This window comes from Salmo trutta, chromosome 12 (assembly GCF_901001165.1).
Source record: "Salmo trutta chromosome 12, fSalTru1.1, whole genome shotgun sequence".
NCBI classification, from domain to species: domain Eukaryota; kingdom Metazoa; phylum Chordata; class Actinopteri; order Salmoniformes; family Salmonidae; genus Salmo; species Salmo trutta.
This window is the reverse complement of record NC_042968.1, coordinates 85,612,819-85,629,413: the sequence shown is the minus strand read 5'-3', so window position 1 is coordinate 85,629,413 and position 16,595 is coordinate 85,612,819. Positions and strand designations below refer to the sequence as shown.

Below are 16,595 nucleotides of genomic sequence, written 5' to 3'. Positions count from 1 at the left end.
GTCTCCAGAACCCCATAACGTGATTAATATCTCTATAGAAAAATGTATTTAAAAAAGGCAGCAAGCATATTAATTAAATTATGAAAATCATTGAGTTCTTCTTCCCTTGTTGAATCCGAGAAGTACTTAAAGATAAAGAATAACCATCTGATTCTGCCAGGCCATTGTCCAGCGATCACTCCACCTGAAAGGACACAGTGACCGTGAGGAGCCAGAATCACATGTCCTGCACTATTATAGAAAAATTGCCCCTTTAATTGACTGGAATAAATCCCAACAGCTCAGTCGGCAAGCATAAATCACACGTGGTATCTGAAAACCATTCTTCTGAGGCTGGCAGATAAAGATCATTAAACATTACTACAACACCCCCACTTGCTATTTCCAAGAAAGCCCCCTTCCTTTGTGTACATAGGGATCCTACACTGCTTTTCCCAGCACCTACACTCTTCAAAGATGAACAAAAAGATTTCAAAAAGAGGCGGAGAGAGGTGGAGACGGGTGAGATTGTGGAATGTAAAACAGTGTTATCTGTATTGGCCTTTGGGGATTAGTCATGTTTGACTGGTGCTGTGGTATGACTATATGAGAGGATGTCAGTCTCTGGGCCTGTGGAGACGGGCAGAGAGGACAGACACTGACACTGCGTATACCAGTTCATGCACACACAGTCTGTCCCTCTCTCTGTATGAGTGAAGGAGAGATGAAATGCCCCTGATCTGCACTATCAGCAGTCAATTCATTAGCACAAGCGTTAATGTGATGTAGTTTAAGATTTTATTGGCTACATGTATTCATTGACCTCTACATCTATGTACAGTGTGTAAAAGTATCCTCGTTACACTGCTCGTCCTATCTCGTATTCACAGCGTAAAATACACTGATCAAACTGGTCAGGTAGTTTGATGACTTAGTTTACTTCAGGGGTTTCTAATCCAGAGACCTGCAGTACATGGAGATGGGGTTGGTTGGGGCATATCTAAACCATGCTTAAAATACACGGCAATGAGAGAAGACTAAACGTCCAATCAATCCCAGTCAGAAAAAGAGTGGACATCATTTTTGCAGATCTACTGAGGACACAGTACAACAACAACTGCGTCCCAAATGGAACCCAATTCCCTATATAGTGCACTACAGTTGACCAGAGCCCTATATAGTGCACTACTGTTGACCAGAGCCCTATATAGTGCACTACTGTTGACCAGAGCCCTATATAATGCACTACTGTTGACCAGAGCCCTATTTAGTGCACTACAGTTGACCAGAGCCCTATTTAGTGCACTACAGTTGACCAGAGCCCTATATAATGCACTACAGTTGACCAGAGCCCTATTTAGTGCACTACAGTTGACCAGAGCCCTATATAGTGCACTACTGTTGACCAGAGCCCTATATAGTGCACTACTGTTGACCAGAGCCCTATATAGGGCACTACAGTTGACCAGAGCCTTATATTCCCTTTATAGTGCACTACAGTTGACCAGAGCCCTATATTTCCTATATAGTGCACTACAGTTGACCAGAGCCCTATATCCCTGATCAAAAGTAGTGCACTACAGAGCCCTATCCCTGGTCAAAAGTGGTGCACTACAGAGCCCTATCCCTGGTCAAAACTAGTGCACTACAGAGCCCTATCCCTGGTCAAAAGTAGTGCACTAGATAGGTAATAGGGTACCATTTGGGAGGCAACCTGCACGTCATCTGTAATGACAGGCATATTGATCCATCCGTAGGGTAATTGTGGCCCTGGACAGTAACAATAAATACAACTTGTCTGCTGTTCCTCGTCTCAGAAAAATATGAAGTATTATCGCTACACCTGCAATAGCATCTGCTAAATATGTGTATGTGACCAATAACATTTGATTTGAAGTAGAGGTCATCAGTGGCCTGCAGTCACAGTCTACTCAAACTAAACACACTCATAACCCTGGTGCGTCACGTCTTTGCTATCTGTCTGTCTGTCTGTGACTCTCTCCCTCCATCCATCCCTCGCTCACTCGCTCCCTCCCTCTCTCCCTCCATCCATCCCTCGCTCACTCGCTCCCTCCCTCTCTCCCTCCATCCATCCCTCGCTCACTCGCTCCCTCCCTCTCTCCCTCCATCCATCCCTCGCTCACTCGCTCCCTCCCTCTCTCCCTCCATCCATCCCTCGCTCACTCGCTCCCTCCCTCTCTCCCTCCATCCATCCCTCGCTCACTCGCTCCCTCCCTCTCTCCCTCCATCCATCCCTCGCTCACTCGCTCCCTCCCTCCCTCTCTCCCTCCATCCATCCCTCGCTCACTCGCTCCCTCCCTCTCTCCCTCCCTCCATCCATCCCTCGCTCACTCGCTCCCTCCCTCTCTCCCTCCATCCATCCCTCGCTCACTCGCTCCCTCCCTCTCTCCCTCCATCCATCCCTCGCTCACTCGCTCCCTCCCTCTCTCCCTCCATCCATCCCTCGCTCACTCGCTCCCTCCCTCCCTCTCTCCCTTCATCCCTCCCTCGCTCACTCGCTCCCTCCCTCTCTCCCTCCATCCCTCCCTCCCTCGCTCCCTCCCTCCCTCCACCACAGGTGGGAACAGAGATGTACTGGTCAGCCCTGGCTCATACTTCTTCCTCTCCAACAGCTGTGGTCAGGGAGAGGAGTGGCTCAAGACCCTCAACAAGGGTGTCTGGATACCCTTTACAGGTAACTTCACTAGAACAATACTACTACACTGTTACACACTTATTAGCCTACATCACTCAAATGCATACACTTGACGCTCTCACTGTCTCTCACTGGAAACGGTAGACCAAGGCAACTGTTTACAAATCCAGCTGGATTTGAAAACTCAGGTTTGGTTTGCCAGGAATAGAACACGTGCTCTCCAGCAAGATTCAAACAATCAATTCACTGTCTACCATATCATTTGGTCACGTTACATTGTTTAATGCATTTTAGTTCAACAGACTTCCTGAACTGACCAGAGTCTGACTCTTCCAGTCAACCATGTGTGTGTGTGCATTCATCAGCCTCAACTCCTCTTCACCCTTGGTGGGCACAGCTGTGTGTCTACCTTAGCTGGGTGGCTGCCTGGGCTTCACACCATAGTTACCCAGAGAGGGGCCAGCTCCCCTTCAAGCCCCATCAGTCTCAAGGCCAAGGCACGAAACATAGGGGGCTCTACCTAGAGGTCTGCAAATAGAGCACGGGAGTACACACACACACACACACACACACACACACACACACACACACTTCACAGGTTAAGCTGAACTAGCCCATGTGACATGCAGGCCTAGTGCTGAATTTCCTTGTGTGGAGAAATATTGATTGTTATCCAGACCTGAGTAATAATGACATTGTAATCCTGTAATATTTGAGCATCAGGCCACCATGGAGGGAATTCACTGGGTCAAAATACACTTTACGGCCTGTAAAGACCTTAAGCTCTTAAATGTCTTTAGACTATGTACTTGTGTTGTGTGCCTACAGTGCCTACCATATAAATCTGACCCCTGAGCCGGATCAATGCCCAGCAACACATTTCACAAGAGAGGTGAACATTCACAATGGATTCCTTGCACCGTCCCGGAGCAGTTAGTTGCTTCATCCCTGAGCCTACTGTCTCTCTCTGACACACACGTCATCCAGGAGACGTCGTCCAGGAGAGAGATCTTCAAAGATTAGAGGCTCACTGAGGCCACACAACCACCTAATTAACATCTTTATTTTTCTGAGCTAGACTCAGCTGGGGCTGCATGGGGCTCATCAGGGGCCAGCGTCGTCCCACAGAGGCTTGGACTACAGGGGGAGAGGGGTAGTTCATAAGGGGCTCAGTGGAAAGTTATTTTGAGGGGGCTGGCAGCCAACAGGCAAAGTAGTATGCTACGACAGAGGGGAGTGGGAGGACAGAGGGGAGTGGGAGGACAGAGGGGAGTGTGGGGACACAGGGGAGTGGGAGGACAGAGGGGAGTGGGAGGACACAGGAGAGTGGGAGGACAGAGGGGAGTGGGAGGACACAGGAGAGTGGGAGGACAGAGGGGAGTGGGAGGACAGAGGGGAGTGGGAGGACACAGGGGAGTGGGGGGGGCACAGGAGAGTGGGAGGACAGAGGGGAGTGGGGGGACACAGGGGAGTGGGGGGACAGAGGGGAGTGGGAGGACACAGGGGAGTGTGGGGACACAGGGGAGTGGGGGGGACACAGGGGAGTGGGGGGACACAGGAGAGTGGGAGGACAGAGGGGAGTGGGAGGACAGAGGGGAGTGGGAGGACAGAGGGGAGTGGGGGGACACAGGGGAGTGGGGGGGGCACAGGAGAGTGGGAGGACAGAGGGGAGTGGGGGGACACAGGGGAGTGGGGGGACAGAGGGGAGTGGGAGGACACAGGGGAGTGTGGGGACACAGGGGAGTGGGGGGGACACAGGGGAGTGGGGGGACAGAGGGGAGTGGGAGGACAGAGGGGAGTGGGGGGGACACAGGGGAGTGGGGGGACACAGGAGAGTGGGAGGACACAGGGGAGTGGGAGGACAGAGGGGAGTGGGGGGACAGAGGGGAGTGGGGGGACACAGGGGACACAGGGGAGTGGGGGGACACAGGGGAGTGGGGGGGACACAGGGGAGTGGGGGGGGGCACAGGGGAGTTGGGGGACACAGGGGAGTGGGGGAGTGGGGGGACACAGGGGAGTGGGGGGACACAGGGGAGTGGGGGGGGACAGAAATCATTCTAACTCATTTATTTTTTGTCAATCTCTGACACTGTTCTCCCTTGTTAATGATTATTGGGTGGGGAGAGACAGGAGCCACAGAGGGATGATTCCCGGTGATGCTCCTGTGAGTATGGTGGGGAATAGTTTCATACGGGGGGTGGAGGGGAGGGGTAGATAAAAGACCGGTGGAGTAGGCAGGGGGCTGGGGAGGGGTTGAGGAGGGGGCTGGGGAGGGGACTGGGGAGGGGGCTGAGGAGGGGACTGGGGAGGGGGCTGAGGAGGGGGCTGAGGAGGGGACTGGGGAGGGGGCTGGGGAGGGGACTGGGGAGGGGGCTGAGGAGGGGACTGGGGAGGGGGCTGAGGAGCGGGCTGAGGAGGGGACTGAGGAGAGGGCTGGGGAGGGGGCTGGGGAGGGGGCTGGGGAGTGGGCTGGGGAGGGGACTGAGTGGATTCCTTTGTCAACACAATCCAGCCTGAAAGTAGTTCCTCTGTATTTTTCAATGCTAACCAGATTGAGATAAGTTTAGCAGCCTAAAAAAGGACTTGAGCCCTGGGAACCAAGGCGGAGGTGTGCATGAGAGGAGCCGAGCCACAAGTGCCCCCTCGACACTCTTTATCTGGATTCAGCAACAACGTGTGGAAGAACTTTTCTGACATTCCAATGTTCAGTGGTGATAAAAGGGACCTGTGTTATCAGTAGAACATGTAGTATTACTGGACTCTCAAATCTCCTGTCAAATTATTTTACTTAAGACTCTGAAGAGGAGACATTAACCACCAAAAATGAAGTGGAGATTTTACTTACCAAAGTTCAACATTCCATATTACTTTTTGACATTGCTCATATTCCTGTGGCTGTTCAATTGATTGGGATGTTTGCTCCATTCTATGCCTCAGTGATTGTGAGTTTTTGATGTGTCTGGCACTTTATAATGCCTCTTCTTGTAGAATGAAATTCTTTCCATTGGAATGCTCATTTATCTGATGAGGTCACGTAGTTGAGCTCAGGGACCACTGTTGAGCATTGACAAGGAAAGTCTGCCCCCTCATTTCTTGAGTCATCAGAGCAAGGAGCCTTATCTGTTTACCTAAAGAGAGGGAGAGGAGGAGGGAGGGAGAGAATAGACATAACACGGAGTACCAGCCAGGAGAGAGTTTACAAAACAAAAAGAGGTAGATAAAAGTGGGCGAAGACACACACTGGTCTCCGCAGCGCCGAGCTGTCACAAGCCATCTGGGTCCTCTCATAATCCCCCATCAAACAGCCCAGCTGGCCAGAAAGAAAAGAGTGGAGGAAAAGAGGGGAAAAGGAGAGAGAGATCTGGATGGTGAGAGAGACAGGGAGATCTGGAAGGAGAAAGAGAGAGAGAGAGAGAAATATCTGGGTGGGGAAAGAGAGAGAGAGAGATCTGGACAGTGAGAGAAAGACAGAGATCTGGACAATGAGAGAGAGAGTGAGATCTGGACGGTGAGAGAGAGAGAGAGATTTGGACGGTGAGAGAGAGAGAGAGATCTGGACGGAGAAAAAATAAGTGTGAAGAGAAAAGCGAAGATGCCGGAGAACAAGGCGACAGTGTACAGGACCAGCAGCTACCTGTCCCACTCAGCCTACAGGAAGATCAAGCGGGTTCTGAGCTTCAGGAGGCGTGAGTTTCTCAGACCACACAGAGACCCACACAGAGAACCACACACAGGCATCCACACAGAGACCCACACAGAGACCCACACAGAGCTGCAGTGTGAGGCAGGCTGTGTAGATAGGTGGTTTGCGGGTATGGAGGGTTTGAGTTCACTTGTCTGAGGAAAGGAAAGAAAATCCCTGAACCATCAAACTCTGGAATCATCTGTTTATTAAATTAGCCTGGGTGATCTTAAATCCTCTCTCTCTCTCTCTCCTCTCTCTCTCTTTCCTCTGTCTCTCTCTCCTCTCTGTCTCTCTCTCTCTCCTCTCTGTCTCTCTCAGGCGTGTTTGGCCAGCGGCTGGAGGAGACGGTTCTGTATGAGCGGCGTTACGGGGTAAACATGGCACCGCTGGTGGTGGAGCAGTGTGTGGACTTTATCCGGGAGCGGGGTCTTCTGGAGGTGGGGTTGTTCCGCCAGCCAGGCCAGGCCACGCTGGTTAAAGAGTTGCAGGATGCCTTCGACGCTGGGGAGAAGCCCTCCTTTGACAGGTAAGAGCTCTCCAGTCAACACAAACAGGTTCTGCTTGATTGCAAACACTGCAGTTCCAAAGCAAACAGATCAAGTTCATAAAGTTATACATATGCTCCAGGTATGTCTGGATGTCTCACTATATGTAGTTGCTCACCCACATACACTGGTAGTGATGTGCTGTATTTTAAGTGTGTGTGTGTGTGTGTGTGTGTGTGTGTGTGTGTGTGTGTGTGTGTGTGTGTGTGTGCGTGCGTGCGTGCGTGCGTGTGTGTTTGTCATCCTAGCAGTACAGACGTGCACACCGTGGCGTCTCTCCTGAAGCTGTATCTGCGGGAGCTGCCAGAGCCACTGGTGCCCTTCTCTAGATACCAGGACTTCCTGGTGTGTGGCAAGAAGATCTCCTCTGAGAGGAAGCAGGTAAGTCTCCATCCAGCCATATCATGCAGGCCATGCTGAGATGCATCGGATAAACAGATGAAGACAGAACACCGCTGATCTAAAAGTCCAAGGGAGAAATGTAATTGATAAACTCCACCAATGGTTAATATTGTGATAGAAGCAGCGTAGCGCACTACCTACAACAATATCTTTGCCTGTGTCTCCAAGAGTTTGACAGAACTACGGCATCTTCTTCATCAACTTCCAGTGGCTAACTTCAACCTGCTCAACTACATCTGCCAGTAAGTCTACCGTTTACCTGTAATTTACAACAATTATCTCAAATCAAGATAAGGTCAAATCTGCATACAACATACCTCACGATTAACGCATTTCCAAAGCAATGAATGGAAATGGATTGAATCACAAAAGCAGGGTTCCCCAACTGGCGGGCCGCGGGGATTTTATTAGGCACCTCAACTTTTCTGAGCAATATAAAAAAATATTGTATTTGATTTATTTTTATTTGTTTGTTTATTGTTGGACATCCAAGTGATTTTAATGTTGGAAATCTGTTCCAAAGTATTCCCACGCATAATAGAGAGATATACAGTGCCTTCGGAAAGTATTCAGACTTCTTTGATTTTTACAGCCTTATTCTAAAATTGATTAAATAAATACACACAATACCCTACAATGACAAAGCGAAAACAGTATTTTTTTTAGCAAATTTATAAAAAATAAAAACACATACCATATCTATATAAGTATTCAGACCCTTTGCTATGACACTCGAAATTGAGATCAGGTGCATCCTGTTTCCGTTGATCATCCTTGAGATGTTTCTACAACTTGATTGGAGTACACCTGTGGAAAATTCAATTGATTGGACATGATTTGAAAAGGCATACACCTGTCTATATAAGGTCCCACAGTTGAGATTGCATGTCATTGCAAAAACCAAGCCGTGAGGTTGAAGGAATTGTCCGTAAAGCTCCGAGACAGAATTGTGTCGAGGCACAGATCTGGGGAAGGGTACCAAAACATTTCTGCAGCATTGAAGGTCCCAAGAACACAGTGGCCTCCATCATTCTTAAATGGAAGAAGTTTGGACCCACCAAGACTCTTCCTAGAGCTGGTTGCCTGGACAAACTGAGCAATCGGGGGAGAAGGGTCTTGGTCAGGGAGTTGACCAAGAAACCAATGGTCACTCTGACAGAGCTCCAGAGTTCCTCTGGGGAGATGGGAGAACCTTCCAGAAGGACAACCATCTCTGGAGCGCTCCACCAATCAGGCCTTTATGGTAGAGTGGCCAGACACAAGCCACTCCTCTGTAAAAGGCACATGATAGCCCGCTTGGAGTTTGCCAAAAGGCACCTAAAGACTCTTAGACCATGAGAAACAAGATTCTCTGGTCTGATGAAACCAAGATTCAACTCTTTGGCCTGAATGCCAAGTGTCACGTCTGGAGAAAACCTGGCACCATCCTAAGGTGAAGCATGGTGGTGGCAGCATCATAATGTGGGGATGTTCTTCAGCCGCAGGAACTGGGAGACTAGTCAGGATCGAGGCAAAGATTAACAGAGCAAAATACAGAGAGATCCTTGATGAAAACCTGCTCCAGAGATCTCAGGACCTCAAACTGGGGCGAAGGTTCACCTTTCAAGAGGACAACAACCCTAAGCACACAGCCAAGACAACGCAGGAGTGGCTTCGGGACAAGTCTCTGAATGTCCTTGAGAGGCCCAGCCAGAGCCCGGACTTGAACCCGATTTAACATCTCTGGAGAGAACTGAAAATAGCTGTGCAGCAACACTCCCCATCCAACCTGACAGAGCTGGAGAGGATCTACAGAGAAGAATGGGAGAAACTCCCTAAATACAGGTGTGCCAAGCTTGTAGCATTTCACCCAAGAAGACTGGAGGCTGTCATTTCTGCCAAAGGTGCTTTAACAAGTACTGAGTAAAGGGTCTGAATACTTATGTAAATGTGATAAATGTTTTTTATTTTTAATGAATTAGAAAACATTTTTAAACAAATTTTTTGCTTCATCATTATGGGGTCTTGTGTGTAGATTGATGAGAAAAAAAACACAATTTAATCAATTAGAAAATAAGGCTGTAATGTAACAAAATTTGGAAAAGGTCAAGGGGTCTGAATACTTTCCGAAGGCACTGTATGTGATCGTATACAAACGTAAGCAAGGTTTGAAATGATTCTATTTGAGTCAAATATTATATCTATTTTTGTTTCTCGCGGTCAATTTGCAGTCTACAAATGATTTTGAATTATGTTCCGGTCTCTGACCATCTAGCTCAAGAAGAATCGGCCTGCAGTTGAATCTAGTTGATGATTCCTGCACTATCGGGTCGTTTTATGTCATTTCAACAAACCATGACACCCACCATCTCAGATGGTTCTGAAATCATTTCTGTAGTTAGAAACAGATAAGATTAGATAGAATTCCTGCAACATAATTTTGTTGAAACATAATTATCTGAGAAATTAAGCTAATTGATTGCATTTTAAGTTATAGAACTCATATAATATTCAATAAATATAGTACCCAACATCCGATTTGGACCAAACTTTTTTTATAACAATGAGTAAGACGTGGAATCCAAATAGATTGTCAAAAGCCACCCAGAAATCCCCCCACACCCCACAACCAACGCCAATCCTATCCTTACAGAAAGTATACAGTATATCTGACTAGTAGTATGAAGCTGCGGCTTGGAGTTTCTTCATCCTATGTGATATATTCTCTGTGAATTTAGTGATGTTTTTTTCCCCCCTGTTCAGTTATTGAAGTTGTTAGGTTTATGTCCCATAAATAGCTGTTCCTGCTATTATTATTATTTATTTTTTAAAGAATTCCCCCCTCAATGTTAAAGGGATTAATAGTTCACCCATATTACCAAATGACATATTGGTTTCCATACCCTGTAAGCAGTTTATGGACAAGGTATGACAGCAATCCATGCTTTGGTTTTATTTACCTGGCCACTGTTTCAAATGCTGACTTCTTTTCATTTGTGGCAGAAATCCAATGCAAGTCAATGGTACCTATACTAGCATTTTCACGTTTCATATCCAAGTAACATCATTGAGTTACACAATCAATTTTTAGCTACTTCAGGATGATTTGGACATGAAGCATGGCTTTGACCATTTTTGTGTGTTCTTCATGTCTAACTCATTGTTTAAAAAAGGTTGATCCAAATCAGATGTTAGTTACTATATTTTTTGAATATTATATTTGTTTACATTTTAGTCATTTAGCAGATGCTCTTATCCAGAGCGACTTACAGTAGTGAATGCATACATTTCATAATTTTTTTCTCCGTATTTGGTACTGGTCCCCCATGGGAATCAAACCCACAACTCTGGTGTTGCAAACACTATGCTCTACCAACTGAGCCACACGGGACCATATGAATGAATGCTATAAATTAAAATGACAAATTTGGGTGAAATCAATTAGCTTAATTTCTCAGAGATCAAATGATATGTATCTCCAAAAAATAATGGTGCAAAAATGCTAATCTTATCTGTTTCTAACAACAGAAACGATTTCAGAACAATCTGAGATAGTGGGTGTTGAAATCCTCTTTCTTGGACTTTTAGAGGTGGAACGACCCAATAGAATTGACCTGTGGCCCAGTCACAACATACGCCATACAGCCTCATCTGTTCAACCATGACACATTTCTGTATGTTATGTAGCAGATGTGACAAAATCGACTTTGCCCAAGTCTCACACAGATAAATCACTGCCAATACAGGTTTTTGAACGAAGTCCAGTCCTATTCTAGCAGCAACAAGATGAGCACCCAGAACCTGGCTACTGTTTTTGGCCCAAACATCCTACGACCCAAAGCTGAAGATCCTGAGAGTATCATTGAAGGTGTGTGAAAGTCAGTGGAGGCTGGTGGGAGGAGCTATAGGAGGATGGGCTCATTGTAATGGCTGGAATTGAAATTAAGGAACGGAGTCAAACGCGGTTTCCATATATTTGATAGCATTCCATTTATTCCATTCCAGCCAGTACAATGAGCCCGTCCTCCTGTAGCTCCTCCCACCAGCCTCCACTGGTGAGAGTGTTATTCAGAGAAAGAGACATGGATCAGAGCCAGACAGAACTAGCCTACAGATACAGAGCCAGTGAAGACAGACTGAGACAGATATAGGGAGATAAAGATAGTGTCTGTCTGTCTGCCCGTGTGTCCTTGAGACAGTGTTTATATCAACACATTGTTGTGTAACATACTATGTGCCATGTGATGCTGTTTGTACTGTATGTGTCCAGCTGTTACTCACTGTCTGTCTGTCTGTCTGTCTGTCTGTCCCCCCCCCCCCCCAGGGGCAGCCGTGGTGCAGCAGCTTATGTCCGAGCTGATCAGGGAGCACCAGTGCCTTTTTTCCAGGGAGGGGGGAGACATAGAGGCCCCTGGCTCTTCACGTCCTGACTCTTACCCATGTCAGAGATGGAAAGGAGACCCATTCCAGGGGGTGCACATCCAGCCAACTGCCCAGACCCAGCCGCATGATTACAGGCTGGGCATAACAGCTGAGCACCTCCCCCAACAACAGCTAGCTCATCATCCTTCCCCTTGCTCCCGCCAGCTCTCCCTGCCTCTGATCCCTAAGAGGAGAGGGTCGGCCCAATACCCAGATAAAACCAGCTTAGCCACACGGCTGTCCATCACAGACCACCAGCAGCAGCCAGCTGAGGTATTCTCTCCAGTGAGTCTTGCTTCTGGGCCTCTGTACCACAGATACACTCTGTCCCAGTCCACTGAGACCGCAGACAGCCCCCACCCTGCCTCCCAACTCACAACCTCTGCCTCCACAGTGACGCTACAGGCTGCCCCAGAACCCAGCAGCATGCTGCCCATTGGCTGGAGGGACCCAGAGGATCCCAGCTGGGCTGCAGAACAGGGGACCACTGGCACCAGTGGTAGCAGTGAGGCTCAGGACAGTACTCTGTCTGTCTATGACAACCTGGACACACTACAACGCATGGAGGAGGTGGCTGCGGATGGTGGTTGGGGCAGCCCTGCTGGCCCAGTGGAGGTAGAGGTGGGCACGGCCAGCATGGTAGACACCAGAAGCTCCTGGTCTTCCTGTGAGATTCTGTCCCTGGAAGACAGTGGGAGTGGTGTGGTCAGAACCAGCCCAGGACGAGGGTCCACTAGGTTCCCCTCCTTCAGGACTGACCCAGGAGACGAGGACCTCCATCCTAACTCCCCAGCCTCCTCCTCTGCCCTCACTGATGCCCCCCTGAGCACGGGCAGCTCGGAGGTCTTCCTGCCCTCTGCTCCTCCAGACCTCCGCGTCCCCCCGGCCTCCCAGGCCATGCACTGGCTCTTGACTGGCCTCAGACAACAGATGGCCAGGCAGAGGGCTGAGTTCGAGGCCAAGATCCAGAGGTAATAGAACTGTGAATAAACCATGCCAATGCAACAGCAGTCCTTGTCAACAGTCTATATACATGCTACAGGGAGTGTACAAAATATTAGGAACACCTGCTCTTTCCATGACATAGACTGACCAGGTGAAAGCTATGATCCCTTATTGATGTCACTTGTTAAATCCACTTCAAATCAGTGTAGATGAAGGGGAGGAGACAGGTTAAAGAAGGATTTTTAAGCCTCAAGACAATTGAGACATTGATTGTGTATGTATACAGTTCAGAGGGTGAATGGGCAAGATAAAAGATTAAGATGCCTTTGAATGGGGTATGGTAGTAGGTGCCAGGTGCGCCGGTTTGTGTGTGTCAAGAACTGCAACGCTGCTGGGTTTTCAAGCAACAGTTTCCTGTGTTTATCAAGAATGGTCCATCACCATCCAAAGGACATCCAGCCAACTTGACACAACTGTGGGAAGCATTGGAGTCACCATGGGCCAGCATCCCTGTGAAATGCTTTTGACACCTTATAGAGTCCATGCTCCGACGAATTGAGGCTGTTCTGATGGTAAAAGGTGGTGCAACTCATCAAGAATAGGAAGGTGATCCTAATGTTTTGTACACTCAGTGTAGTCTATATAGTCTTCAACATGTGTCAGGTTACAATAACATGATATTAGTCCTACATGTTCCATGTTACACCACAGTCCTGTAGTACCAGCAGAGTGAAACCTCTGTGTGTGACTCCCTGTCCTTCTGTGTCCTGTCTCTCCCAGGTTGGAGAAGCGTAACGAGGCCCTCCAGGGGGAGGTGGTGGGACTGCGGACCAGCCTGGAGCAGCAGCGCCGCTGGTACAGCGTGGCCGAGATCAAGATCCGCAACGTGGAGCGTGCCCGGGCCGACGCCGACCGCCGCAACACCACTCTACAGAGGGAGATGGAGCAGTTCTTTGATACCTTCGGAGAGCTGAACGCTGAGGCCAGGAAGAGCGAAGGTTAGGGTTAGCACCCCTGGAGAGCTGAGCGCTGAGGCCAGGAAGAGCGAAGGTTAGGGTTAGCACCCCTGGAGAGCTGAGCGCTGAGGCCAGGAAGAGCAAGCATATCTTACAGAGCTTCTGATGGCCAGTCAGATTAGAGAAAGATGCCATTATCAGAGCACTACAAGAGCAGTATCAGGAGAAAACACCATCCATCTGAATGGAATACAGAGAGAACTGTCTGTTGCCATGATTAATCCATATTGGATTTGTCTCTTAATGAGTTGTACATGTTTTGAGGATGGTTCTAAGACAGTTTTGAGATGGAACCTGCTGAGATAGACAGCTCTGCTCTGATGCCTTGGACATTTTTCAACCAGACATATTGACCACCAGACCAGACCAGAATGAGGTGGACTGGAGACGATGGAGACAGACAAGAAACATAAGCTACTGAGCTCACTAAATGTGTCTATGACTAAAATGAGCCCTATAACATACATAATCAAAACTTGGAGACAATGGATGGCTGACAGCTGGCCTGGCCATTGATATAATAGAGAGGCCCAGACCCAGCCAGTCTGTCCTGAGCCACACAGGAAAAGTTTTGAAAGAGATCTGGGAAGTAACATAACAGTCTCATAGAATCTGACCCTACGAGATCCGGAGTACTGCTGGTTTTCAGTTCTACCTGATAATTCATTACACCCACCTGGTGCCCCAGGTCTAAATATGTCCCTGCTTAGAAGGGAAGAATGGGGGGGGCATTGGAACTAGCTTCAAGGTCCAGATTTGAATGTGAGGCCCAAACAAGGTGTTGAAACGCAGAGAAGTTGTACTATTCCCAGTCTCTGACAAGATCCCACAGCCATTTCGACACTGTGTGAAAGCTGATCTTAAATAGGATTTGATTTAGTGCTTCCAAGTATTGAGGTCATGTTCTGAGTTTGTCTATGAGGGTATCTAAGAACAGACTCATATTATTGATGCAGGTATTTCACACTGCTATAAATATGAAGGATTATAAATTGGGACCTATCTGAACACTATTTCACTTCGTTATGACAGGGCAGGGTGAGTCACAGCTTTTAACAGTACACCACTTGAAAATACCCTGTAGCTTTTCCACAAAACAAATATGTATAGTGCAATATTAACGTCCTGAATAATAAAACATACTTTTACTAAATCATTTTGCTGAGGAACTTGCGCGCACACACACACTGAAACACGCATGCAAGCACGCAAACACACACACTTGTATGAAATAAAATAACCAAAGACTTAAGCAATAGATCCTGTCTATAGCAATAGCATTTTATTTAGCAGAATTCATTTTGTCCTCCTTTGATGTCAAATGATAATCATCTCTTGAGTTTTTGCATATTTTTCAGACAGGATGAATATAATGGAACATATTAAAGGTGCTACACATAGGATTTCTTTTTGCATTGTTTTTTCAGAAAAAATTTCCATAATACATCCGGTACTGATAGTGGAATGATGGTGTTTCACCGTATTAATGACCCGCCAGTGTTGTGATTGGCTGTGATATTCACCTATTGATTTCTCCTGCCGGTGCAGCATCTGTTTTCAAACTGGGAAAACTGTTCTGACTTTGTAGCTATGTTATTTAGTGGAAATTGCTTTGTCATTTTCTGGTTGCTAAAATTCTACACTGTTTGCTCAATTTCAGCTTATGTGAGAAAACAAGCACTGCATAGTGTAGGGAATAAATGTACCATCTAAATTGCTGTGAAATATCTTTTCAATAATAAACCATATCATTTTTACAGCTGTTTGAAGCTGGTGGACCAAAACGAAAGCTACTTTTGGTTTTGGTCCACCAGCATCAAACAGCAGTTTTGGTCACTATTCAGTGCTTGTTTTTTCACATAAACTGAAATTGAGCCAACCGTGTAGAATTTTCTCAACCAGGAAATGAGTAATTTCCACTAAATATCCCAGCCACAAAGTCAGAACAGCTTTCCTAGTTTGATGCCGCTGTGGCGGAAGAAATCAATAGGCGAATACACCAGCCAATCACAACACTGGCGGGTCAGTAATACTGCGACACACTATCATTTCACTATTACCGGCAGATACATTATGGACATTTTTTTAAATTACAATGCAAAAATGTGAAGAAAAAATCTTATGTGTAGCACCTTTAAGGAGTCATCAGTGATGCATCTCTGAATAAGACCACCAGTGGGCGTCCATACATGGCATTACACAGCAGAGAACACAAGCAGTAGAGACAGGCCAATCTAACAGATTCTACCTCCAGTTTATAGACTTGACTATGTATCTATGTCTTGAAGAAATGTGTATTAAACAAGTTTGATTGCATTAAACAGCAAACCAGACAAAGTGTCTGTATTGATTGTTTGATAACAAAATGAGTGATAGAGATAAAGACATAAGGTAACATAGACCAGTAGGGTTTGGTCAGTATGATTGGGACCAGTGAACTGTAAACACAGGGTTTGGTCAGTATGATTGGGACCAGTGGACTGTAAACACAAGTAAACACAGTTTACCCACCTTTTTATTTTGCCCGACACTTTACCCACCTTTTTATTTTGCCCGACACTTTACCCACCTTTTGCGGAAAAAATGTATTGAAAGGGAGCGTGACTTTTTTCACGGCGGCCTGGCGATCAGAGTTTACCCACTTCTTTCTCTTACCACTACATCACTGATTGGGACCTTACAATGTTGATTTAAGAGTCGACCTGCCCCATATCTTAGTAAACAGGAGCAAAATTGTCAGACTCATATTCAGATTTCAGCCTTGTATATTACTACACTGCACAAACCAGGGACACACAACCCCACTCAATGTCCCTCACACATTAGATTCACTCAGTGAAAAACAATAACCCAGAGAAAAAAAGCCCTTGGGAGGTTGTGGGGCGGTGTTGTGTGCTCCATGGAGTTGATCTTTCTCAGATATATTTATTTATTTCATTAAAAAAATAAACTGTTTTCGCTTTGTC

General features: G+C 47.0%; 1 protein-coding gene across 3 annotated transcripts; it reads left to right on the top strand.

The window, feature by feature from the left end:
• The first annotated feature begins 6,130 nt into the window (after window positions 1–6,130).
• Window positions 6,131–15,926, top strand: LOC115204537 (rho GTPase-activating protein 24). 3 transcript variants are annotated; one of them, XM_029770195.1, is made up of 8 exons: window positions 6,131–6,321; window positions 6,639–6,846; window positions 7,114–7,246; window positions 7,436–7,509; window positions 10,993–11,114; window positions 11,571–12,639; window positions 13,394–13,595; window positions 13,648–15,926. In XM_029770195.1, the coding sequence occupies exons 1-8, from the start codon at window positions 6,228–6,230 to the stop codon at window positions 13,666–13,668; spliced, it is 1,923 nt and encodes a 640-aa protein (XP_029626055.1). In that variant the 5' UTR covers window positions 6,131–6,227; the 3' UTR covers window positions 13,669–15,926. The 3 variants fall into 3 exon arrangements, with proteins under 3 accessions (XP_029626055.1, XP_029626056.1, XP_029626054.1); XM_029770196.1 differs by having other exon boundaries at window positions 7,117–7,246; window positions 13,394–15,926; XM_029770194.1 differs by having other exon boundaries at window positions 13,394–15,926.
• Window positions 15,927–16,595: the final 669 nt, after the last annotated feature.

Excerpts from the sequence above, each read along its gene's own strand:
- LOC115204537 (XM_029770195.1), top strand. The coding sequence starts at position 6,228 with ATGCCGGAGAACAAGGCGACAGTGTACAGGACCAGCAGCTACCTGTCC. Across the intron at positions 7,247-7,435 it reads TCTCCTCTGAGAGGAAGCAG|AGTTTGACAGAACTACGGCA; the intron begins GTAAGTCTCCAT and ends TGTGTCTCCAAG. Across the intron at positions 12,640-13,393 it reads TTCGAGGCCAAGATCCAGAG|GTTGGAGAAGCGTAACGAGG; the intron begins GTAATAGAACTG and ends TGTCTCTCCCAG.